Here is a 27,977-nt window from a genome sequence, read left to right as displayed (position 1 = left end):
AATAAAGCCCGAAGCATGGACATCGCTGCAAGATGCTTTTGAAGACAGAGGAATGGGGCGTAGATTGGCATAGAGAAGATTATATAGATGAAGTCTATCAGATATTGAAAATATAGAGTAATATAAAAATGCAGTTATGGCGACTGTTGAAAACTTAGCTGATATTGACAATGTTATACAAGATTCATTCTTTCTGTTCCTAATATGTTAGTTGTCTATTATTAATATATTTTCTCCATTTTACCAAGTCTTTTTTCTTATTACTACAACAGGAATGACTTCAAAATGAGAAGAACTGATAAGAAACTCAGCTCGTATTCTTTTCAAATAAATGTTGTACATGTTTACAATAATATAGTTTCATTTTTAAATTCAAATTTGAGAGCATGGAGTGACCACCAGTATCTGCTATTGCAAAAGCACATATTAGGACTAAGAAACAGTAATATGATATTATAATATCTTATATATAAAATTCTCGTGCCACAGTTTTCGTTCCCATACTCCTCCGAAACGGCTTGACCGATTCTCATGAAATTTTGTGAGCGTATTGAGTAGGTCTGAGAATCGGCCAACATCTATTTTTCATCCCCCTAAATGTTAGAGGTAGTCCAACCCTAAATTTTTTATTATTTTATGGCAAAACAACGTTTGCCGGGACAGCTAGTATATATATATATATATGTGATAGGTATTTTTAAATGTATTATCTAGTATAGAGTTTAATAAAAAAAACTTCATATAAACATAGGAATTTGTATTGAGAAGTGCTGAACTGTAAATAATTTTATTTTATAATAATAGTTACGCTTATTTTGTCCAATATTTGATATTTATTTATTAAGTAACAATTTATATTGTGTTTGAAATTATACCATTTTTGCTGCTAAGAAATTAAAAAAAAGAATAAGATAAAGAATGAATACATTAGAGGAAGTATGATAGTGGCACCGGTGTCAGAGAGGTTGAAGAGTAATCGTCTATCATGGTATGGACATGTAATGCGTAGGAATGAGGATAATATTTTAAGAAAGGTGTTACATATGAATGTAGATGGTTATAAGGGCAGAGGAAGGCCGAAAAAGAGATGGATGGACTGTGTGAAAGATGATATGGTAAGAAAGGGAGTAAATAACGAGATGACTGCGAACAGAGATGAATGGAAGCTAAAAACATATTACGCCGACCACAAATAAATGGGATAAGGAAGAAGCCGATGATGATGATCCTTAATACTTAAATATTTATTTCCATTTCTGATAATGTATTCTTCAACAGACAGTGAACAAATGTGGTCATAAAAATATGTGATAGTGTACATACGGCTATAGTGTGTGACATAGTGCTAGTGAACAGTTGGCAGGGTCTGTGCGATGAGTGATCCCACGGTCTGGACTTATTTTGGGACCCTGTGGGATTGTTTGGAATTAGTTCCGAGACTACAGTAAACGGTGAGTGTTATAACTTAACTGGATTTTGTTTATTTTAACTAAGTGTTATATTTTAACTGGGTTTTATTTATTTAAATAGCTTTAAACGACTGTTTGGTATTATTGATGGGAGCTTTACATTTTAAATATTCACTTGTTATATTAACTAGCTTTTGCTACCTGCGACTCAGTCCACATGTAATGTTACTTTTTTTTATAAAAAAATGTATCTAAAATCTTTACAAACTTTCAATATCATATCATATTTCAATTGGGAAAAGGCTATTTTTTAATACGAAAAAGGAGATGAAAGGTTGTATGGAAGTACCCTCATTTTTAAAGCTTAAAATGAGGATGCTTCCAAAAAATAACCTTTTCCTAATGTCTGGACTATCTCTGTACCAAATGTTATTTAAATCGGTTTAGTAGTTTTGGCGTGAAAGCGCGACAGACAGACAGAGTTACTTTCACATATATAATATTAGTAAGGAATAATTTTTGATTTCATGTTAGTGTTTTCTTCAGTCAGAAATGTAAATAGACACAAAAAGTTTTTTTTGTTTGTCGGTCAGATTGGAAGTCACGACCTCGTAATTAGTACAGTAAAGCACTAGGCTGTAACGTTTTGTTACTGAATTTTATATATTTATATACCTACCGACCACATAGAACTTCAACCATTAAGCGACCATAAGTTTTTTTATAATAATATTATTTTTTATACTGAACTCACGACCTCTTAGTCATAATTCAGGGTGGTAAACCACTAAGCAACATGCTTCTAGATTTAACCCAACCATTCAGTCTAGCCTGCTTCAGTTGTTAACTGAAAATGTTAAAGCTATTGTTTAACATTTTAGTATTTGACGGCCTCGGTGGTCTAGCGGTTTGTGGCACACAGCCTTACTTCCAGTAGTCGCAGGTTCGATTCCTCGCACGATATTATTTCATTAGTACGATTGTTTGTATCGGTCTGGGTGTTTCTATGTTTAATATGTATGTATTTACTCAAAAAAATGCTATGTATGTTTATTATATTATTATTCCTATTGACCTGTCTTTTGTGCCTAACATCCTGCACAAAGGAACATCTAAAAATGCGACAGTATGCGCAAAAGTCGTCGCAACATTCTGAGGAAAATACATTTAGTTGCCATTGAGACGAAAGAAGATAAAAAGAAATGTATTTGTATCAGTTATCTAGTACTCATAACATAAGCTTTAGCTAGCTTAATTTGGATCTAGATGGCGCTGTGTGAATTGTCCTGAGATTATTATTGTTTTGAATACAGATGGCGCATTATCCCCAACCGGCGTCGCTGGAGGCCGCGCTGCCTCTGCTCAGCAGGCCAGACCTTCGTCTCCGCCAGCAGCTGGGCGAGCAGCTCACGGCTCTGGTCCGTCGCGAGCCGGAGATCACCCAGGATTTAGCCGCGCAACTGCTAGACGCGTTGGTGTCATGGCTAAATGGAGGAAACTTCAAGGTGAGCTGAATTCTTTTAGAAACAAGTAATCATCATCATCGTCATCAGCCTACTGCAATCCCACTGCTGGACTAGCATCTCCCAAGGCACGTCACTGGGCACGGTCTTTAGCCCTTTTCCTCCAGTTTTTACCGGCAACTAATCATTATCATCAGTCCACTGCTGGACATAGGCCTCTCCTAACGCACGTCGCTAGGCACCGTCTTTAGTCCTTTTTGTACAGTTTTTACCGGCTAATCGTGATCATCAGTTCACTGCAGTCCAGTGCTGGACATAAGCCTCTTTCAAGGCACGCCACTGGGCACGGTCTTTAGCCCTGTTCATCCAGTTTTTACCTGCAACTAATCATTATCAGTCCACTGCAGGACATGGGCCTCTCCTAAGGCACGTCGCTGGGCACGGTCTTTGGTCCTTTTTGTACAGTTTTTACCGGCAACTAATCGTGATCATCAGTTCACTGCAGTCTAGAGCTGGACATAAGCCTCTTTCAAGGCACGTCCTGGACACGATCTTTAGTTCATCCAGTTTTTACCTGCAACTAATCATTATCAGTCCACTGCAGTCCCACTGCTGGATATAGACCTCTCCCAAGGCACGCCACTGGGCACGGTCTTTAGCCCTGTTCATCCAGTTTTTACCTGCAACTAATCATTATCAGTCCACTGCAGTCCCACTGCTGGATATAGACCTCTCCCAAGGCACGCCACTGGGCACGATCTTTAGTTCTTCCAGTTTTTACCGGCAACTAATCATTATCATCAGTCCACTGCAGTCCCACTGCTGGATATAGGCCTCTCCCAAGGCACGCCACTGGGCACGATCTTTAGTTCTTCCAGTATTTACCGGCAACTAATCATTATCATCAGTCCACTGCAGTCCACTGCTGGATATAGGCCTCTCCCAAGGCACGTCCTGGGCACGATCTTTAGTTCTTTGCTTCCAGTTTTCACTGGCAACTAATCGTGATCATCAGTCCACTGCAGTCCCACTGCTGGATATAGGCCTCTCCCAAGGCACGCCACTGGACACGGTCTTTAGTCCTTTTCTTCCAGTTTTTACCGGCAACTAATCATTTTCATCAGTCCACTGCTGGATATAGGCCTCTCCCAAGGCACGCCACTGGGCACGATCTTTAGTTCTTCCAGTTTTTACCGGCAATCATCACCATCATGTGCCTACTGAAGTCCACTGTTGGACATGCAGCTGGCCTCTTTCAAGGCACGCCACTGGGCACGGTCTTTAGCCCTGTTCATCCAGTTTTTACCTGCAACTAATCATTATCAGTCCACTGCAGTCCCACTGCTGGATATAGGCCTCTCCCAGGTAACGCCACTGGACACGGTTTAGTTATTTTCTTAGAGTTTTTATCATTGTCATCAGTCCACAGCACTTCACTGCTGGACATAGACCTCTTCCAAGATTTGGGTCTAGATGGCGCCGTGTGTGTCCTGAGATTATTATTATTATTTGTGGTCGGCGCAGTATGTGATTCTCTTCCACTGCTCTCTATCGGTCGTCATATCTAAACATACTCTTCTTTTATTCATATCATCTTTCACACAATACATCCATCTTTTTTGTATTTCTAATTTGATCTTATATAAAATGTTGGTCAACGCAGTCGATGTTGGGATAATTGGCTAGTATAAATAGTTATTACGTTAATCTCAGTACTTGCGGTACTTATCGCAACGAGCTAGGGATGTGACATTTCGCATAATAATCGATTATTAATTAATCGATATTACGGAATAATCGAATTTTTTATCTTTTGATCTTTTTGTAGTCCTGATTGTTGACGTGTTTTTGGAGGTCAAAAACACGTCAACAATCAGGACTACAAAAAGATCAAAAGATCAAAATTTCGATTATTCCGTAATATCGATTAATTAATAATCGATTATTATGCGAAATGTTACATCCCTAGCTCGGTAAATACATGGTCTTACATTTGAATGTCAGAAAAAAAAATTATATGAAAAATGTTATTTATGATTGATTTGAAAGAGCAACACACAAGTTTCTTGCTTATTCGTCTTGTGATGAGACAGCTTTCCGAATAAGCGGTAGATTTAAAAAAAATGTTGACTATTCAAAAGTGCTTAAATTAAGTTTATTTGAATAAATGATTTTCTATTCTATTCTATTCTATTTATTGAAATATTCGAATATAAAAATATAAAAATTCTCGGTCTGGTTTCTGTGCTTACTTTACTCTTTATAAGTTACGCAACGGATTTTGTTACGGTTTTCATTGTTATATCGAGAACCTATTATTGTTCATTGATAATCGATATTTTACATAATCGATTAATTTTTCGAATCGAATTTTTCCATAATCGATTATACATTTCTAATAGATTTTTTTATTAATTATTAATAGATTTTATCTATGATCAGATATTATTTATTAATATTTTTTTTATTAATTATTAATCTAAATTTTCCCCAATCGATGATTATTTTTTAATCAATTTTTTTTAATTATATATCGATAATTTCATAATCGATTATAATTTTTGGTCATACCTATCCAATGCTGGGCCATGTATCATACACAGTCTGATTGCGGTGGAGCATTACTGTCGGGTCCGATGCGCATCATCGCGCGCGGCCTATTCTACATCTCGATTATCGAACGATAGGAAGAAAATCAGTAAAATAGAAATAATCTTTATTCAAATAAACTCATTACAAGCACTTTTGAATAGTTATATTTTGATTCTACCACTCATTCGGAATGCAGATTCATCACAATAGGAATGAGCAAGAAACTTGTGTGTTGCTCTTTTTAATAGATGTTTTTTTATATAAATAAGAAAGAAAGAAAGAATACGATACGAGAGAATAATGTTATCTAAATTATTATTTATTATTACTAGCTATACACGCGACTTCGTCCGCGTGGTATTTAACTTTATTTTTGTAGAATAAAAGTAGCCTAAGTTACTCCTTATTATAGCTATCTGCCAATAAAAGTTCCATCAAAATCGGTCTAGCCATTTCAGAGATTAGCCGGAACAAACAGACAGACAGACAAAAAGTGTAAAAAATATTATTTTGGTGTATGTACCGTATTTATATTCATATGCATGTAGTAAAAAACGGTTATTACAAACAGACACTCCAATTTTATTTATATGTATAGATTGACACAGATTATAAACAATTAAACTCTAACTTTGTTTATAATCTGTGATATACATTTCTACACTAAATATAACACAAATAGACACTCCCAATTTTTTTATAGTTATGTATAGATAGTAGTCCTGCATATAGCGACTGTTGCCACTTACCACCAGCCAGTCAACATGTTAGTTAGTCCACACACATAAAAAAATTCATATATCGATCGGAAACCACTCGATATTAATAAATCTATTGAGAATAACCGCTCATCTTATTTGATATGAACATCAGCAGTAGATACAGTTGTGCGGCAGGCTGCGACTCACTCGCTCCTAACTGGATATCTTCAAGGTTACATTGACATTGGGAGGTAGGCAGTGCTCTTGTAATATATGAAGATAGTTTTTATTTATTACTAGCTGTTCCCGCGACTTCGTCCGCGTGGAATTTAACTTTATTTTTGTTGTAGAAGTGTGTGGTAAAACTATTTGTGACTGGAAAAATGTATTTAATGGTAAGATGGTAGACAGTGAAGTGACAGATTATAATGTTGTTTTTATATACAATTTTTATAAAATAAAAGTAGCCTAAGTTACTCCTTATTACATCAGCTACCTACCAAAAAAAGTCGCGTTAAAATCGGTCCAGCCATTTTAGAGATTACCCGGAACAAACAGACAGACAGTGAAAAATTTAAAAAAATGTTATTTTGGTGTATGTACCGTATTTATATTCATATGCATGTAGTAAAAAACTGTTATTTCAATATTACAAATAGACGCTCTATTAATATAATAATAATAGAAAATCATTTATTCAAATAAACTTACATTGAAGCACTTTTGAATAGTCATTACATTTTTTAATCTACCACTCGTTCGGAAAGCTGTCTCATCACAAGAAGAACGAGCAAGAAACTTGCGTGTTGCTCTTTTAAATAATTTTATTATTACTTTACATTTTTAAGTTTAAGTGTGTGAATACAAACTACCAATTAGCACTAATTCAATTAAATACTCAAATAGAAAAAATATTGAATATATAACCAACTGGTTAAACAATTAATAAGAGGAAATCAGTCATAGTGATTAGAGCAGACCAGTCTATACAACCAGCATTCGTTCACGAGTATGACGGAAGAAGTATAAATATATATAAATTGTTACAGGTGGCGCAGAACGGCCTCGAGGTGCTGGCCGCGTTGGCCGACCGTATGGGCCCAGATTTCTCACACTACGTGCCTACTGTACTGCCGCACATAATCGACAGGTGAGCGAACAGCCTTATATGTTCATGTTACAGGCGTATATAGACTACGGCAGTGTTTCCCAACGCGGGGCCCATGCCCCACGGGGGGTCAAGTGAAAATGGACTCGACACGAGTGACGGGCCGTTCAAATATTACGTAAGCGCCATGAGGGGCGGGGGGGTCTTTGCTTTGCTTATTTTGGATGACATGGGGGTAGGGGAATCTAGATTTAGTCAATGTAAGTGTTAGGGAAAATACTTTATGTGGAACAGTCTGTCTCGTACCTGTATGGTTCTGCGGATTTCTCGGGCTTAAGGGTCTCGAAGATATTTTCGCTAGCTTTCCAGTTTCACAGTAGGTTTAACTCAGTTTTAATTTATTTTAATATACAAAAAATGCGCGCGCGTCATGGCCGCCGTACGGTCAGTTCTGTACTAGGTAAGGGAGGGGAAGGAAAAGCGCGGGAACAGAAACTAACGGACTCTAATATAATAATCTGTGCTTACGATGGTACAGGGTAGATTTTGAACAGTAAGTTTATTTGAGTAAATGATTTTCTATTCTATTCTAGATGATGATTACGTCATCGGTAGTAGTTTACTTTTTTACACGAATGGCAACCCTCACGTTGTCTTTGCTAAAAAACAATACATTAATTGAAATTTACGTAAGCATGGGGGAGGGGGTAAGAGCTGTGCGTACTTTTGCTGACAAGGGGATGAGGGGGTAAATTATTGTAATAAATCTGCTTACGTAATACTTGAACGACGTCTTAACCGCGGGCCCAGCTTGAACGATGCCTTCAGCATTAAATTTAAGTCCTTAATAAATGCATGCTGATGAAACAAATATCAATTCTAAGTAGTTAGATAATAATTTGTATGTTAAATTGGACACAATCCTTATTTTGCAGAATTATAGTAAATAAACTAACCATACAGGGTATACCTTCACGGCATGACGACTTGATACATTTAAATATAGGTCTATTGTATTCTAGATTTTTACATTCTATTACTGTTCACATACAACATGAAATAAGCTTCAAATAAAAACAGATATTAAATATTCGGATTACAGACTAATTCATAAAAAGAAACTTAATAAAAGTCTATCTAGATTGTCTATTAGTCTTCATAGAATAGAATAGAATAGAATAGAAAATCATTTATTCAAATAAACTTAATTTAAGCACTTTTGAATAGTCATAACAATTTGTTTTTTATCTACCACTCGTTCGGAAAACTGTCTCATTATAAGAAGAACGAGCAAGAAACTTGTGTGTTGCTCTTTTAAATAATCGTTGTAAGTTTACATTTACATGTCGAAACGTGTGAATACAAACTACCAACCAGCACTAATTTTTTGGGTCAAATATAAATATGCAATAAGATTAAATCAGTCGTAGTGATGAGAGCAGACCAGTCCCTACAAGAAGCACTCGTTCACGAGTATGACGGATGAACCGAGCAGTATCGAATGAGTAGTTAAGTAATGTAGGTGCAGGCTTAACTAAGTGAGGTCATAGATACAAACCTCGGAATGCGTCTGCGCATGTAAGAAGCGTAAGCGACGCCAAGTTCAAAATGACTAGAATAGAATAGAATAGAAAATCATTTATTAAAATAAATTTAATTTAAACACTTTTGAATAGTCATATTTTGATTCTACCACTCATTCGTAATGCAGATTCATCACAAGAAGAATGAGCAAGAAACTTGTGTGTTGCTGTTTTAACTAGATGTGTTTTGCATTGCATGCGATAATCAACATAGAAATCGCTACGCACTCATTATTAATGTAATCAGATAATATTGTCAGTGCTATGGATATAAAGTTTTTCTATAAAAACATTATTATCGTTAACGAATTCTTCAATTTTATAGTAAGCTTTTTTGCAAAGGAACTGTTTTATTTGACTTAAAATTTTTTTTTCAGGCATATTTATAACAGACTCTGGTATTTTGTTGTAAAACCTTACGCAATCGCGTTTGAGCATTATTACATAGTATAAAACAGAGTCGCTGTCGCTGTCTGTCCGTCCCTATGTATGCTTAAATATTTAAAACTACGCAACGGATTTTGAAGCGGTTTTTTTTAATAGATAGAGTGATTCAAGCGGAAGGTTTATATGTAGAGGGTAGATTTATATATTTTATTTTTATTATAGTTTTATTTAAAAAAGAATGATGTAAGACGATTTTAAGACTTAAATAAATAAATAATTTTTTTGTAAAGCAACTCAAACTATTCAAGAATTTAAGATCCTTCGGTAACTTATTATAGAGTATCACCGCTTGATTTCTTGGGCAGTGTGTTACTACTATAATACTACTACTACTATAATAAATAAATAAATAAATATATATAATAAAAGTAAACTATAATTGTAATTTTCCAATTCGACAAAAACAAGTGTGACTGACTCATAACTACTATAATTATGTAAGTATATGAGTCACGGGAAACAATGGACGGATGGACAGTCATTATGCATGTTTACAATTGTCAATACAGCAGGAACATACCTACCTACCTATTGGAGAGGCCGTCTAGTCCCAAGATAATAGGCCGTCCATTGATCACGTGATATTTTCTTAGCATTTTTGAACCCCTTTCTCCCCCTTGGTGGGACGTAGTGAGGTTTAGGACAACCCCCCCCCCCCACCCATCCCCCCAACATCACGTGTATTTTTAGTGCTAGCAAAGAATCTTATTTTTTTTAAAATATTATCTTTGAATCTAACTATATTTATTATCTATATATATAACTCAAAGGTGACTGACTGATATAGTGATCCATCGACGCACAGTCCAAACCACTGGAACGGATCGGGCTGAAATTTGGTATGCAGGTAGATGTTATGATGTAGGCATCTGCTATGAAAGGATTTTGATTATTTTATATTATAAAATACAGGGATGAAATTTTATGACTAGCTGTTTTGTATTTTTAAAATAAAAGTAGGACTGAGACTTTATTACATCAGCTATCTGCCAATAAAGTCCCGTTAAAATCGGTCCATTTCAGAGATAGCCGGAATATACCCTAAGAAAAATTTTGAAAAATGTTATTTTGGGTATATACCGTATTTATATTCATATGCATGTAGTAAAAACGGTTATTTCAATATTACAAACAGATATAAACTATATTTATATGTATTTTATTAAGGACCATGATAAAAGTGTAGGTTGTTGTTTTTGATTGCCATAAAAATGGAAAAAATAAATACATGTGATATCTTACTACACTCCCCTTCCTCTTGTGATATTTTCGTGATTTTTGTCAAACCTTTTGTCTACCCAAAATCACGAAAAAATGGCAAATCTCCAAACAGAGCTTGTGTTATTGGTACTAGACAACAAATATATTACAGTGGACCCGTTTCATCAAATCCGTTTTTGTAATCCGACATGAGTAACATTATTTATTACTGAATATTTTTTTACAATATAGTTCAGAGTGCATATACCTACATACATACAAATATATATATATATATAACATAGAATCTTATCACTGCATCTGTAATTTTCGGATATATATATATATATATTAAAAAAATTCCGGACTATAGTATAAATAATAATTGCATTTAATAATGTCTAAAGACAAACAATATTGTCTAGACAGCACTGAGCGACTAAACTGTTTTATATTTTAACTATTTTTATTTAGTATATAAATATACATTTCTATGTACACATTGTCAGTTTATCATCATATGTAATATACATCGTCTCGACCAGTTCAACATCTTATCTATATACCCGCAACAGGACCCTAGGGAAAAAAATAAAATTATAATCCGAAAATTTGATGGTCCGACAAAATGCCCTGCAAAACGTTTGTCGGATAATGATGTTAATAAAATTTATAGGTTTTTGATGAACAATGATTTTGTTGCAGGCTGGCAGACACCAAGGAGGGGGTGCGTCACATGGCGCGCGTGTGCCTGGCCACCCTCGGGGAGAGCCGGGCGGCCCCCCCGCGGGCGCTCCTGGCGCGGCTCACGCCCGCGCTGCAGCACAAGGCGCCCCACACCAGGGAGGAGGCCGTCCGCTGCATACAGACGCTGCTCGAGACGTCAGTGGACCGCTTTATTTCTTTATATAAAAATTATGTGTCACGTTGTTTGTCCGCGATGGACTCCTAAACTACTGAACCGATTGCAAATTTGATTTGCACATTGTGTGCAATTTGATCCAACTTGAAAGATAGGATAGCTTACATCTCAATTTATAGTCACAATATTATTTTATTCAAGAACCTTAGCCACAGCAACGCGTGGCCGGGTCTGATAGTGTATATATATGTATATTATCTATACATATATACATATAAATAAAATTGATGTGTCTATTTGTAATATTGAAATAACCGTTTTTTTATTACATGCATATACATGAATATATATACGGTACATACACCGAAATAACATGTTTTACAAATTTTGTCTGTCTGTTTGTTCCGGCTAATCTCTGAAATGGCTGGACCGATGTTGACGGGACTTTTTTGGCAGAAAGCTGATGTAATAAAGAGTAACTTAGGCTACTTTTATTTAAGAAAAACTCTTTTATTTTTGAAGAATAAAGTTAAATTCCAGTCGGACGAAGTCGCGGGAACAGCTAGTATATTATAAAAGAACTGTCCTCAAGTATGGTACTACGTTTAATATCATACGCTTAAGTATAGAGCTTAAAGTTTTTTTTTTATTGGATTGTTTGGGCTATTGTCAGATGTGTATCACCTGTAGCACTGCGTCCTACATAGATCTATTGTGCTCGCCCTTTTCAGAGTTCGCTACCTAGACCCGTCAGGGACAAGAATTGAAGGATATTCTTACGAGCGAGCGAGCTTAAAGTATACCATATAGCTTAAGTTGTTTTAATTTTCTTTTTTTTTAATGTATACTTACTTTAGGGGCTTTGAGCAAGTCACTTGGGAGTTGTTGCCACCGGAGTCGATGCCGGGGCAATAGGGTTCCTCTCGAGTCCAACCTTCACCTCCCAGGGGATGGAATTATTAGTAATGTGGTGTCATGGCCCCATTACTAGCAATGTGGTCAGGTTGACCTCCACGCGGTTTACCCTGGAGACCATCGTGATAAATTCCTGGTGAATTTGTCACGATGTGCTAACTGTCCTGACCTCATGCTCATCTTATCATCCTCCACTGGTGCCCCGCCAGCTCATCGTTAGCACAGACGGGTCCACCATTCCATTGTTATTAAAAAAACCTTCACCTCTCTAGATGCGGATGACCAGACAGATGGAAACCATCCTGATAAATTCCTGGTGAATTTGTCACGATGGGCTAACTGTCCTGACCTCATGCTCATCTTATCATCCTCCACTGGTGCCTTGCCAGCGTAAACCGTTAGCGCAGGCGGGTCCACCATTCCATTGTTATTAAAAAAAACTTCACCTCTCTAGGTGTGGATGACCAGACAGATGGAAACCATCGTGATAAATTCCTGATGAATTTGTCACGATGTGCTAACTGACCTGACTTCATCCTCATCTTATCATCCTCCACTGGTGCCCCGCCAGCTCATCGTTAGCACAGACGGGTCCACCATTCCATTGTTATTAAAAAAAACTTCACCTCTCTAGGTGTGGATGACCAGACAGATTATAGTAATGTATTGTGTGTTCGTCTGTGTACAGTCACGGGGCAGCTGAGCTGCAGCTGCGTGCGGCTGTACCGACCCTGGCCGCGCTGGTGGGGGACCCCAACGCAGCCGTCCGGGACGCCGCGCACACGCTATTTCTAGAGGTCTACAGGCACGTCGGTACGTAACTAGTTTATTCATTCATTCATTCGTCCATTCATTCAATCAGTCATTAATTAATTCATTGTTACATTCATTTTATCATTAATACATACATCATTGATTTTATCATTAATTCATTCTTCAATTGATATTTTTATTTATTCTTCAATTGTATTTTCGTTTATACATTCTTTGATTTTTTTTTTTGACAATTCACACAGCATTATGTAGACCCAAGTTAAGCTAGCTAAAGCTTGTGTTATGGGTACTAGATAACTGATACATATACATAGATACTTAGTTTTTTTTTTTTTAAATACATACATGTTATACATAGAAAACACCCAGACCGATAAAAACAATCATACTCATGAATATAAATGTTTGTGCCGTGCGAGGAATCGAACCCGCGACGATCGACGACATCGGTCGTAAAGCGGTGCGCTAGACCACCGAGGTCGTCAGATTTCTCTATTAATTTTTTCATTCTTCTTTCATTATGTAATTCATATTTTCATTCATTCTTCACTTGAATCTTTTATTTATTCTTCCTAACACACGTGATACCGGTTATGCTTTGCGACTGATCACCGATTAAGACCAGTTTGAAATTAGTATATTCATGCACGGGATTTTCATTTAATATTTGACATATTAAAGACATTAATATCAATATAAATACTGGCGTATAAAAAAAATCATTTGAGCTTTCATCTCAAATGAGTCTGTAACTGAACTGGACAGTAGAGAAATAATTCTAATAAAAAAAATTGCCATTCATAATGGATAAAGGGTTTTTATTTCATTTGAAACAAAAGTTATGATTAGTACATTATATTGAAAATCACCCATAAATTTAGATTTTTTTCTGTTCCCTTAATTTTTGCGAGTAGTGTAGTATATTAGTTGACCCGCGCAACTTCGTCTGCGTTTCATTTCCCCACCTTTGGCAATATTTTTCATTGCAGCTCCGCTCCTATTGGTCGTAGCGTAATGTTATATAGCTTAAAGCCTTCCTCGATAAATGGACTATCCAACACGAAAATAATTTTTCAATTCGAACCAGTAGTTGCTGAGATTAGCGCGTTCAAACAAACAAACTCTTCAGCTTTATAATATTAGTATAGTATATATATAGACTAGCTTTTTCCCGCGGCTTCGCTCGCGTTAATTTATCCTCTTATGGGTGGAATTTATCAAAATCTATTCTTAGGGGATGCCTACGTCATAGTAGCTTTATGCATGCAAAGTCTCAGTCCGATCGGTTTAAAATTGACAAAGTTTCATACAAACTTTCATCCCCTATTATATCCCCTTGGGGGTAGAATTAATCAAAATCCTTTCTTAGCGGATGCCTACGTCATAACATCTACCTGCATGCCAAATTTTAGCCCGATCCGTCCAGAGGTTTGCGCTGTGCGTTGATAGATCACTATGTCAGTCACCTTTGAGTTATCTTATATATAAAATTCTCGTGTCACAGTTTTCGTTCCCATACTCCTCCGAAACGGCTTGACCGATTCTCATGAAATTTTGTTAGCGTATTGAGTAGGTCTGAGAATCGGCCAACATCTATTTTTCATCCCCCTAAATGGTAGGGGTAGTCCACCCCTAAATTTTTATTTTTTAGACTAAATTTTTAGTTTCTATTTTTTTATGATACAACATACAAAAATACATACAATCCTAAATGTTCACCCTTCTATCATCAACCCCTATTTTTTATAGCTTTAACGCTTTTAAATGTTTTTATTCTGTTACAGGTGAAAGACTAAGATCTGATTTGAAGAAGAAGGAACTGATACCGCCTCAGAAACTGGCTATTTTGGAACAAAAATTTGACGAGGCGCGGGAGGCGGGGTTACTACTGCCGACTGGTGAGTACCACTACATACTAAAGTGTGGTAAACGTAAGACTTTGTACAAAGTCATCTGCTTGGTGACTAGTACCAACTTGTAGTGCCTACCAGTTAGTACCACTACATACTAGAGTGTGGTAAATGTAAGACTTTGTATAAAGTCATCTTCTTGGTGACTAGTACCAACGTGTAGTGCATACCGCTTAGTCTACTACATACTAAAATGTGATAAATGTAAGACTTTGTACAAAGTCATCTGCTTGGTGACTAGTACCAACTTGTAATGCGTACCAGCTAGTACCAATACATACTAACGTGTGCTAAATGTAAAACTTAAACAATCTTCACATAAATATGATGATGATGATGATGATCATCATCGTCATGATTATTACAGTTCTATGATGATTTGAAAGGTGTTAACTGTTTTACAGTATAAATCATAAAAAATCTATACATCTATACATACATAGAAATAAAATTGGAGTGTTTGTTTGTAATAATCGTTTTTATTACATGCATATGAATATAAACACGGTACATAAATCAAAATAACATTTTTTACAATTTTGTCTGTCTGCTTGTTCCGGATTATCTCTGAATTGGCTTGACCGATTTTGACGGGACTTTAGCTGATGTAATAAGGAGTAATTTAGGCTACTTATATTTTAGCTAAAATCTTATATTATACAGTAATAAAACGCAGACGAAGTCACGGGTTCAGAAGTACATAATATAATATAATTACAGCAACGCAAGCTACCGACGAACCTGACTTTGTATCGCGGACTGTTAAAAGGACCATGACGATACCGACCTCAGCCAGGAGCAGGGACGGAGATTCATCAGGCGCCTCCACGCCAGGTCAGTGAAAAGCACATTTTAATCATAAACTAATAAGGTATTATTTACACTGGCCAGCCATGTACCACCACCATCCGATTTTAAAATACTTCAATGAAATAACATACTGTATTGTAGATCCACGCCTGGTCAGTGAAAAACGTATTTTAATGTTAAACTAATAAGGTGTTAATTTCACTGGCCAGCAATGTAACACCACCGTCCCATTTTAAAAGTCTTCAATGAAATAATATACTGTATTGTAGATCCACGCCAGGTCAGTGAAAAACGTATTTTAATGTTAAACTAATAAGGTGCTAATTTCACTGGCCAGCCATGTAACACCACCGTCCGATTTTAAAATACTTCACAGAAATAACATACTGTATTGTAGAGATAATAAGGTAGGAATTGTACTGACAAGTCGTATCACATTCTGGTTTAATAATGCTAGATCAGTTGATTATATACTATATTGTAAAGAAAATAAAGTAGTAATTTCTCTGGCATGTTATGTAGGTGGTACGATTGAAAAACACAGTTGTACGAACAAGTCGAGCCGATGTTCTATTTTTAAACAATATATTATATCAGTTTTGGTAATAATAATAATATATTTACATAAATACTAATTAATATTTTTAATTAATTATATAAATAAATATTTAGGTGCCTGAATCAAAATAGATAAATAAAAACGTACTTCTAGAATAATATGTCATATAACACAAGTCTTCTTTTTCCACCATGCCCGTCATCACCGCTGGATCATCATAACTGGACTAATCACCCCGGATAATCATCATCGGAACATCTAACATCACAACCACTTTGCTGACGAATGACATGTAACATTTCCAAATTCACAACTAAAATTGGCATGTAATTCATTGCAATTGTTATTCTCTAATGCAATATCGTTGAAAAATCATTATGAATTAATTTTGTTATTAATAATGATTGAAATTTAAAAAAAAACATTTAACGTCGTTAAAAAAAATGACGCCTATCACAATTGTTAACATTGTTATAACAATTAATAATGTGTGGGAATTTAAAAAATATACCATACTATCTTAATTTTAATTAACTAAATTATCACACGCAATATTTCACCGTACATATTCGGGAAATGTGGCCATTTTATAATTACCACACCAGCGTGCGAACCACCAAAGAGGACTGTGCCGGGTTTGTACAGTCTACCGTCAGCGACCAGGAAACCTCCGCCAGCAAAAATAAACAGCGCCGGTAGTGGTACGTATTTTTTTTATAGTTAGATGTTTATTGAAAATTTCTAAAACACCCTGTGTATATTTTATTGGTACATCGGGCATCGAAAGTAAAGCGGTGTGATAACCACAAGACCGTCAATATCTGTTTCTCCACGCGACTAACGCTTTTTCATTACCGCACATTTTTAAACAGCCTGTATACTGTATTGGCAGCGTCCCGAAAAATGTTAAAACAGCCTCTGTATATTGTATTGACAGTGTCCCGAAAATTTTTAATACATCCTGTATATATTGTATTGGCATTGACCGTCAATACCCGTCCCGAAAACTTTGAAAACACTCTGTATATTCGACTGGTGTGTCCGGCAAAGTCGAGCGGCGGGTGGGGCGCGAGTGTGGGTGCGGGTTTAACACACCGTTTTATTTCCGGGAGTTCTTGTGATAAGAAATCTTTTAAAACAGCCTGTGTATATTTTATTGGTACGTCGGCCATTGGAAGTAAAGCGGTGTGATAACCACAAGACCGTATCCACTCCTTCACAATTATAACGCTTTGTCATGACCGAAAACTTTTCTGTCTCCTCTCGATTGTAACGGTTTATCATGATCGAAAAAAAAAATTACGGACTACTCTAATGCTGTTAGCCGCAGTTGCCCTTTACAGCTTCACAGGACGAAAAATTAAAAAACACTCTGTATATATAGTATTGTTGCGTGGCAGTGTCGAGCGGCGGGTGGGGCGCGAGTGCGGGCGCGGGCGGAGCGATTTAACACACCGTTTTATTTTCGATTGTTTCGGAAGTTTTCGTGACCGAAAACTTAAAACAGCCTGTATATATAGTAATATATATACAGGCTGTTATAAGTTTTTATTTATTTCTGATATGTATCTATATTATGTTAGTAAATAACTTATGAACTATGTTAGTAAATTAAGATTTTATTCATTTGATTCATATATTTATGTCTGTTTCCACGTCCAGGCAGCGATTTCCAGTGTCTCTGGAGCGGGCAATCCGACATATAAATATATAACTCAAATGTGACTGACATAGTGATAACTTAAAACAGCCTGTATATATAGTAATAATATATTACTATATATACAGGGTGTTTTAAGTTTTCGGTCTTGATGAACAATACTTTGTCGCGTGGCAGTGTCGAGCGGCGGGTGGGGCGCGAGTGCGGGCGCGGGCGCGGGCGAGGCGGGCGCGGTGTCGTGCGAGGCGTTCGAGGCGGCGTTCGCGGGCTCCGCCCCCGCCGCCGTGTACGGCGCGCGCGGCCTCGACGACCTGTGCCGCCTCGCCGCCGCGCTGCTCGGCGACCGCGCCGCCGACTGGGAGCGCCGCGTCGACGCGGTCAGTCTGCACCCGACCTTATATTCTCACTGGATATTGGACCTTATGTCTATACGATATAAGTTGTTTATATTTGAAATTTGTGAGTTAGGACGATTTGTTGTTGAGCAGACACATTAAAATTGGACATTATGTATATAGTGTTACAGTTGATTTTATAAATAAATGTAATTTGTTAGTAACAAATCGTCACGCTCTTAGACGTGCAGTCACTATGAAATTGGACCTTATGTCTATAGGATTACAGTTGATTTTACAAATAAATGTAATTTGAGAGTTAGGATGATTTGTTAGTAACAAATCGTCACGCTCTTATACGTGCAGTCACTATGAAATTGGACCTTATGACTGCAGGATTAAAGTTGATTTTTAAATTTGAGATTTATGAGTTATGACGATTTATTACTACACTCTTATTTGATTTTTGAGTTGGCGATTTGTTGTTAAGAGTACCGCAAAGTGGCAACTATCGTCATATAGTTACTTTGAAACTGGACTTTAAGTATATAGTGTTACAGTAGATTTTCCAAAAAAGGTTTTTGTGTAATAACGATGTGCTATAATCACACCTTTATACGAGTAGTTACTTTGAAATTGGACTTTATGTCTTTAGTGTTACAGTTGATTTTCCAAGAACTCAAAAATTTGTATTTGTGAGTTACTCACATTAACGTGCCATATTGTGAACTAAACTATAATAATGTATGTAAATTGTTGTTACAGCTGAAGAAAATAAGATCCCTGCTCACAGCAAACGCTCACATACAGTACCCTACTGAGTTTGCTGCTCACCTAAAAGACTTGTCTGTGCCATTTCTCGTCGTCATCAAGGACCTTCGGAGTCAGGTCAATAACCATTATATTTTTAGGATTTCTATTGTATCTACACTTTACTGTCTACACTCGACATTCCATTCCATTAGTACCTCTCCAGATAAAAGATTTAAGTTCAGATCAGTATACATTATTTTTTTTAGAATTACAATTTTGTCTACACTTGTAATATTGTGTCTACACGTGTAATATTTCTGTCAAAACTCGACATATTTTTGGGTACTAACGGAGGGGCTGTTAGTACCCAAAAATAATTTTTCAATTCGAACCAGTAGTTCCTGAGATCAGCGCGTTCAAACAAACAAACTCTTCAGCTTTGTAATATTAGTATACATTATGAAAGGCGTTGGATGCGAGCAGCGCAGGACCGATCGGTGTGATCTTTGGAGGAGGCCTATGTCCAGCAGTGGACGTCTTCCGTGAGGTGATGCTGATGACGATGATTGTACATTGTATCTGTGTGTTTGCAGGTGGTCCGCGAGGCGTGCATAACTATAGCTCATATGGCCAAAGTGTTAAGGAACAAATTGGAACAATTCAGTCTGTATATACTGCAAGAACTCATAAACCTGATACAGAACGCCGCCAAGGTGAGTTCACCGCATTTTTTTTTACTTTAATAGATTTATTGGATTTAATAATAAGTTTCTTTTCAGTTCTCATCTCGAAATCATTTAAAAAATTTTCAAAAAATTTTCTGGCAGAACAGCGTTTTTGCTCATTCTGTAGTAAAACAGTAAGATATGTCAAAAATGTTGCTTATTATCCATATTTAAAAGGGCACCAACCAAAAACTACTGCGTAATTAATTGTAATATATAGATATATAATATATGTGTGCATAGATATATATATGTTTAATGGTAATAAAATAAACAATAAATTACACATTTTGACATTGGTAATGTGAAAATGTGTTAATGTATGTTCATATCAGTAATGGTTGTCAATAATAATAATAATAATAATCTCAGGACAATTCACACAGCGCCATCTAGACCCAAGTTAAGCTAGCTAGAGCTTGTGTTATGGGTACTAGACAACTGATACATATACATAGATATTTTTTTTTGTAAATACACACATATTATACAAAGAAAATACCCAGACCGATACAAACAATCATACTCATGAATACAAATGTTTGTGCCGTGCGAGGAATCGAACCCGCTACCGATCGTAAAGCGGTGTGCTTGACCGCCAGACCACCGAGGTGGTCAATAAATGTTTTTATTTATTTTCTATCTTTCTTTCTTTCTATTAGTTCTTTTTTGTAATATGAAAGTGTATAAGTGGTGTGTACCGTGTGGTAGGTGGTGTCGTCTGCTGGCACGGTGTGCGTGCGGTACATCGTGACGCACGTGCACTCGCCGCGGCTGTTGCCGGTGCTGGCCACCAACCTCACCACGCACAAGTCCAAGGAGATACGCTCCACGCTCAGGTACGGACGGGTTACTTTTACATACAAACTACAATTATTCTTTAATAACGACCCGTCTCGGTTTAACAATCTAACAATGTTAGAATCTAACAATGTACGGGTGTTATGTCTGACAGAACATTGGCTTAAACAATATGAAATAATTTGTCCTTTTGAACATTATAATATAGCTAGTTTTTTTGCTAGGAACAATGCCATTCATGGCGGGTCAATTATTATTTTAAAAAATGATGTAGAATATAAAAACCGTCAAGACATTGTAAATATTTCTATTGAGCAAACAATTGAACTATCTTGCGTAGAATTAGTTACCTGTATAATAATTTGCGTTTATCGTCCGCCATCGGCTTGTTTTGATTCTTTTGAACTGGCTATGGAGGAAGCATTGAGACGAGTCGCACGGAGGAATAAAACATTATTTGTATGTGGCGATTTTAATGTTGATTTATTATCGGAATGCTCAATAAGCTTAAGATTGATTAACTTATTTAAATCATTTAATTTGCACAATCTTTTTTTAGAACCCACTAGGGTCGCAGGAAATTCTGCCACTTGTATAGATAATGTTTTTTGTAATTGTGAAGTAAAGGTGAAAATGAATTTCGACTGTCTTGGATCTGATCATTATGGACAAAAAGTTATAATTGAAACTAAGGGATCCAAAGGGACTCAAACAATTACATGCAGACAAATAACACAAAAGAATTTGGCACGTTTTAAAAATAAAATTGAACATAAAATATCTAGTGTCATAGTACCTCAATATGACCCGGACATTGTATGTGAACATATTTTTAATTTAATTGAACATGAAGCTAGCAGTGAATTTAAAACAAAAACCTTTTCAACTAGTGTAAAATCGAAGTTTTGTGACTGGGCCACGTTTGGTATTTATAAGTCTAGGGCTAATCTTTACGAACTTTACGAAAAACGAAGCTATATATCCGATCCCTTATTTCATGAACATGTAAAATCTTATTCGAAAATATTTAAAAAGGTTTGTCATACAGCTAAGTCTCTCTATTTAGGTAAAATAATAACTAAATCTAAAGATAAAATAAAAGCCACTTGGAAAGTAATAAATAGCGAAACTGGAAAAGTTAATTTTCAAAATAGTAAAATAGCTTTAAATATTAATAACAAATTGGTAAATTCCGACACAGAGGTCGCGGATACATTCGAATCTTATTTCACTAATATTCCATTAATTACGACACAGGCTCTAAAATCTTCCCCGTCTGCTGCTGAAACTTTACTAACAGACAATGTTAGCAAGTCATCAGCTGTATTTAACTTTAGACATACATCATCAGTAGAAATAATGAAAATATTCAAACAGCTTAATAATAAAAAAACAGAGGATCTATGGGGTATATCTGTTAAAATACTAGATAGTATAATGGAAATTATTGCGCCCTCTCTTGCTTTTATTTTCAATAAATGTATAGATGAAGGTAAATTTCCTAACATAATGAAAATTAGTAAAATCATACCGCTTTTTAAATCTGGAGATAGGAGTGACCCAATAAATTATAGACCTATATCTATACTCCCAGCACTCAGTAAAATTTTTGAAAAAATAATCCTTTTGCAGCTTGTCAGTTATTTCAATTTAAATAATTTAATCCACAATAGTCAATTCGGTTTTTCCAAAGGTCGTTCAACTACAGACGCAGGTACAGAGTTGCTTAGACACGTATTTGCTGCATGGGAAACTAAAATGGATGCGATAGGTGTTTTTTGTGACCTTTCTAAGGCTTTTGATTGCGTTGATCATAATACATTGCTAAAAAAACTTGCTTTTTATGGCGTCAAAGACAATGCTTTAAATTTAATAAAATCTTATCTATCTGATAGAATACAGAAAGTGAAGGTTAGCAACGCTACGTCTGACGGGTCACTTGTGCAAATGGGTGTACCTCAAGGATCTATTCTCGGTCCATTTTTATTCCTAGTTTACATTAATGATCTCCCATATGCCATGCAGGATAGATGCGGCATAGTATTATTTGCAGACGATACTTCATTGATTTTTAAAGTTAATAGAATGACTAATAATTATGACGATGTAAATAGTGCTTTACGGCGTCTCCTGCACTGGTTTACAACTAACAATCTTATGTTAAACGCTAAAAAACAAAATGTGTTAATTTCTCTCTGTCTAAAAGTTTTAATACTAATTGTAATATTAAATTAAATGACGAATCTCTCGAATTTATAGAATCTACTGTCTTTCTAGGAATCACACTAGATAATAAAACACAATGGGGTGCACAAATTCAAAGCCTTGCAGCGAAACTAAGTTCAGCAGCTTTTGCCGTGCGTAAGGTTAGACAGTACACTGATACTGATACTGCTAGATTAGTCTATTTTAGTTATTTTCATAGTTTACTCTCTTATGGAATATTACTATGGGGAAAAGCGGCAGATATTAAAAATATATTCATATTACAAAAACGTGCCGTTCGAGCGATCTACTGTATGAAGAGTCGTGACTCATTAAGAGAGAAATTCAAAGAGGCAAATATTCTCACCGTTGCTTCTCAATTTATATATTCAAATATCCTATATGTTCATAAAAATCTTGATTTATTTCCAAAAAACAGCAATATTCATAATATTAATACAAGATTTAAAGACAAACTTGCTGTCCCCAAGTATCGTTTAGAAAAAGTTAATAGGTCTTTTATGGGAATAGGTATAAAAATTTACAATAAGATACCAAAGGATATGTTGGAATTACCCTTAAATAAATTCAAAACATCTGTTAAATCATATTTACTGAGCAAAGCCTATTACTCACTAAACGATTACTTGAATGACGAGTGTGCATGGCAGAGACACAGACATAGACACCTATATAAATATACATTGTAAACTGGCTTTAAAAAAAAAAAGTAATTCAATTGAGTTTCTTGCCAGTTCTTCTCAATTGGATCTATATACCGAACTGGACGGTAGGGAAAAAAATAAAATTATAATGTAAAAATTTGACGTTCATAAGCGGCTAAAATGTCCTACATGAATAAATGATTTTTGAATTTGAATTTGAATTTGAACAAGAATTATGATTGATTACAAATCCTTGAATTTCTCGGTTTATTCTAGGGAATTGTTTTTAAGTAGGCTGATGATTCCATTGCTAAATGTTAGAGATAACATCAATGTTGTAGAAATGTTGTACACTTAGATTGTGGAATGAACTTCCTGCTGAGGTTTTCTCACGAGACTACAGCATGGGGTTTTTCAAGAAGGGTATATTAAGGTTTCTTAAGGGTCGGCAACGCGCAAGTGATACCCCTGGTGTTTTAGGCGTTCATAGGCTACGGTAACCATTTACCATCAGATGGGCCGTATGATTGATTGCCACCATAGTAGTAAAAAAAAAATCCGATATATTAAAAAGATACTAAAAGAAGGTAGTTTGTGTTTAGTACTAATGAAGTACCCAATGTAAAGATTATTACAAATATTGTAAATAGCACCATCTAGTATTTATAGACCGAACTAAGTTGTTTATCATACAATAACCATTACCCCCGCTTCTCTTCCTACTACACTGACTTCGGTTTATAAATACGGAGGTCGGTAGTTGAATAATCCTCTTTCGTTGGATGCGCCGCGTCATTCAGTCGACGAGCGCAGAGCGTGCCGGTTGTGTTTTAGATATTAAAATGAATTGTATTAGAAATGGGTTTATCCCGGTCTTAGTTGGGCCTGGGGGGAAGCTGCAAGTAGTGAAGATGAGTGTTAATGCATTCTAAAAGGGCCTTTTAAACCTACACCCGTGTCACAAGTCACGGGCGCTACTTGGGGTTTCCCTTGCGGTAGCCGGCTTCAAAGCCTAAATCGTCATGATTAATTAGTGTTTCTTACATAACAATGTACCGTAACAAAATTCCCTGAAAACCTGTATAGATTTGTGAAAACAGATGATTATTACAATAAGGCGACGTTAGTTCAAAGAAACCCTGTACTTATGACCTGGTGTGGTTTCCCAATTGCAGCGAGGTCTTAGTTCTGTTGCTGGACAAGTGGTCTGCAACGACCATAGAGAAGCAGCAAACGGCAGTCAGAGACGCAATACGGCGTGGTTGCGTTGACGCTGACCCCACCGCTAGAACCTGCGCCAGGAGGTAGGTCTTTGGTTCTAACTTCATAGGCCTTGTAACTAGGTGCTTTTGTTTGTATCATAGTTACTTGAAATTTATTACTAGCTGTACCCCGCGACTTCAGCCGCGTGGATATTAACTTTATTTTTCGATTTTTATTTACATCAGCTACCTGCTAATAAAAGTCCCGTCAAAATCGGTCCAGCCATTTCAGAGATTAGCCGAAACAAACAGAAAAACAGACAAAAATTGTAAAGAATGTTATATTTGTGTATTTATTCATATGCATGTAGTAAAAAACTGTTATTACAATAGCTGCATGTTAGTGCAAGTAGCTGATGTAATAAGGAGTAACTTAGGCTACTTTTATTTAAGAAAAATTGTTTTATGTTAGACAAATAAAGTTAAATTCCACGCGGACCACGTCGCGGGTACAGCTAGTAACTAATAAGTTTATTAATCATGTTGGTGTTTTGTGGTTTTCATTCCTACCTCCTAAATGCCATCAGAGCGTACTGGGCGTACAAACGCCACTTCCCCGAGGACGCGGAACAACTGTTCCAGAGGCTGGACGTGGCTGCCCAGAAGCAGTTAGAGAGAGAGAGGAACATCGGCAGTGTGGATAGTCTGCACCATGTTGGCACTGGTGAGTGACTTGATCTTTGATAAACTAAAGTAAACTTTATATCCTGACGACCTCGGTGGTCTAGCGGTTTAGCGCACTGCCTTAATTCCGATGGTCGCGGGTTGAATTCCTCGCTCGGCACATAATGTATTCATGAGTTATTTGTATCGACCTGGATGTTTTCTATATATAATACGTATGTATTTACGAAATAAATATCTATGTATTTGTATCAGTTATCTAGTATCCATAACACAAGCTTTAGCCAGCTTAACTTGAGTCTAGATGGCGCTGTGTGAATTGTCCTGATATTGTTTTATTATGTTATTTTGACTCTAAAGTAGAGAAAGTGCTGATCTAGCATTTTAGTACCTAGTTTTATTTAACGTTTGTTCTTTTTGTAATCTCATTTCAAAAAGAACAAACATTAAACAGCTTTCCAGTTGAGCCGTAGATTAAATAAATAAGTATAATTATTAAAAAAATATTAAATTTAACTTTATATCAAGAAGAATTTTCTAGTTTAAATAACGTGGTGGTATAGCAGTTTTGTACATAGCGTTATTTAACGATAGCTGGGTCGATCTTCGATTACATCTGTCGCTATAAATATGTCTTTTTTATTTTCAGAGAGAAGAGCCATCACTAGTCCTCGCAGTCCATCTGCCAGCGTGTCAGGTGATTATTAGACTTGTTTATAACTATTACAAATTTAATTAAGAAAATACGACTATATAATTCGTAATGCTATGATGCAGTCGGTGTATGTTGTAATCTTTCAAAAGCATTTGATTGCGTTGAACATGAAATACTTTTGCATAAACTTGAACATTATCGTATTAGATATGAAGCACTAAACATGATGAAATCCTATCTAAATAATAGAATGCAAGTTGTTGAAATAAATGGTGTAAAGTCTGAGGGAACTAGTGTTGAAATGGGTGTTCCTCAGGGCTCTATTCTAGGTCCTTTCTTATTATTAGTTTACATAAATGATCTTCCTTACATGGTAGAAAAGATAGCTGACATAGTTCTGTTTGCTGATGATACTACATTAGTATTCAAAGTCTATCGACATATTAATGTAAATAATAATATTTTTCTCTCATATGAAACGTGGCGAGCAGTGGACCTTTAATGTTGACCATTGACGGTGGCCATCAAGTATATGACCTGTAGATGATCACCCGACTAAAGATGAACGTTGCTTGACCTCGATAATCGACAGTCTATCGATAATTTAATTTCATAGCACATAATAACATTAAACATAATATATGTTTATATTATTAAGAATATTTGACAATTGTCAAGCAAATTTGTATTTTAATTACTAAGTGTCTAAAGAATACAATTGAATATTACGTATTGCTTTTTTATTTTGTTATGTATATATTGTTATATCAATTACCTAATAAATAGAACGGTATTGTCTGTTTAAAAGTCAGGGTTGTTTTACTGTAGTGACATGTCCGGTTTACAGTAAGGGATGTAAGGGTATACAACCCTTAGCCTCCCGAGCCCTATCGTCTATATCCCCTCCATAGCTTCAAGTCCCTCATCCTTCATATCCTGCCAGCTAACATTGCTAGCAATGTACCATGTCAGGTTTACTTCCACGAGGTCCCTTGGAATCGTCCTTCATATCCTGCCAGATCACATTGCTAGCAATGTACCATGTCAGGTTTACTTCCACGAGGTCCCTTGGAATCGTCCTTCATATCCTGCCAGATCACATTGCTAGCAATGTACCATGTCAGGTTTACTTCCACGAGGTCCCTTGGAATCGTCCTTCATATCCTGCCAGATCACATTGCTAGCAATGTACCATATCAGGTTTACTTTCGTCTTTCATATCCTGCCAGATCACATTGCTAGCAATGTACCATGTCAGGTTTACATCCACGAGGTCCCTTGGAATCGTCCTTCATATCCTGCCAGCTAACATTGCTAGCAATGTACCATGTCAGGTTACATCCACGTGGAAACCATAAGATAAATTCATGGTGAATTTACCACGATGTGCTAACTGACCTGACCTCATGTTCATCTTATGATCCTCCACTGGCGCCCCGCCAGCATAGACCGTTAGCGCAGGCGGGTGCACTATTCCATTATCATCTATAAGAAAAAATACAGGTGTTTACCAGGGGGGGGGGGGAAGGGGATTGTAAGTGAACTGATGATCCCATTGCTAGGATCCCCAAAGTATCATGTCAAGATTTTATAAATTAAAAAACCTGACCTGACCAGACCTTTTCACATCTTATCCCTCCACTGGTAGCGTAAACTGCGTGGTGCACCATTACATTATTTTCAATTAAAAAAAAAAGGTTTTTACCTAGGTAGTCTGCGTGTGTCACCTCAATCTCACCTATTTCAGCCGTCAAGCAGCTTGCTTTGTAAGCTGTTTCTATTGTAGGGTGCAGATTAGGAAGTGAAATTACAGGATAAGAGGCGTGACATCTTAGTACTCTGGAATGGCAACACATGTGAGTTACCATGGCACCGTCACATGATGCCGTGATATTGTGAGCAACGGTTACCACTTACCATCCACTGTTTGTCTATCCAATTACATAAAAAAACAACATT

General features: G+C 36.3%; 1 protein-coding gene across 1 annotated transcript in view; it reads left to right on the top strand.

Annotated features, from left to right (window-relative positions):
- Positions 1–27,977, top strand: part of LOC131852193 (CLIP-associating protein) — a gene marked incomplete at its 3' end in the record, with an annotated part of 59,513 nt that overhangs the window by 4,990 nt on the left and 26,546 nt on the right. Inside the window, exons 2-16 of the mRNA XM_059202836.1 lie at positions 1,279–1,451; positions 2,723–2,914; positions 7,215–7,315; positions 11,209–11,385; positions 12,969–13,093; positions 14,839–14,952; positions 15,685–15,798; positions 16,939–17,034; positions 18,171–18,370; positions 19,094–19,216; positions 19,675–19,794; positions 20,518–20,645; positions 24,653–24,781; positions 25,267–25,403; positions 26,013–26,060. Coding sequence (XP_059058819.1) covers positions 2,723–2,914; positions 7,215–7,315; positions 11,209–11,385; positions 12,969–13,093; positions 14,839–14,952; positions 15,685–15,798; positions 16,939–17,034; positions 18,171–18,370; positions 19,094–19,216; positions 19,675–19,794; positions 20,518–20,645; positions 24,653–24,781; positions 25,267–25,403; positions 26,013–26,060 — 1,804 coding nt within the window. The remainder of the gene's footprint in view (positions 1–1,278; positions 1,452–2,722; positions 2,915–7,214; positions 7,316–11,208; positions 11,386–12,968; positions 13,094–14,838; positions 14,953–15,684; positions 15,799–16,938; positions 17,035–18,170; positions 18,371–19,093; positions 19,217–19,674; positions 19,795–20,517; positions 20,646–24,652; positions 24,782–25,266; positions 25,404–26,012; positions 26,061–27,977) is intronic.

The sequence above is a fragment of the Achroia grisella genome, unplaced genomic scaffold, assembly GCF_030625045.1.
Source record: "Achroia grisella isolate CSIRO2021 unplaced genomic scaffold, CSIRO_AGI_Agris_v1 utg841, whole genome shotgun sequence".
NCBI lineage: Eukaryota > Metazoa > Arthropoda > Insecta > Lepidoptera > Pyralidae > Achroia > Achroia grisella.
This window is presented reverse-complemented; position numbering and strand designations above follow the sequence as displayed.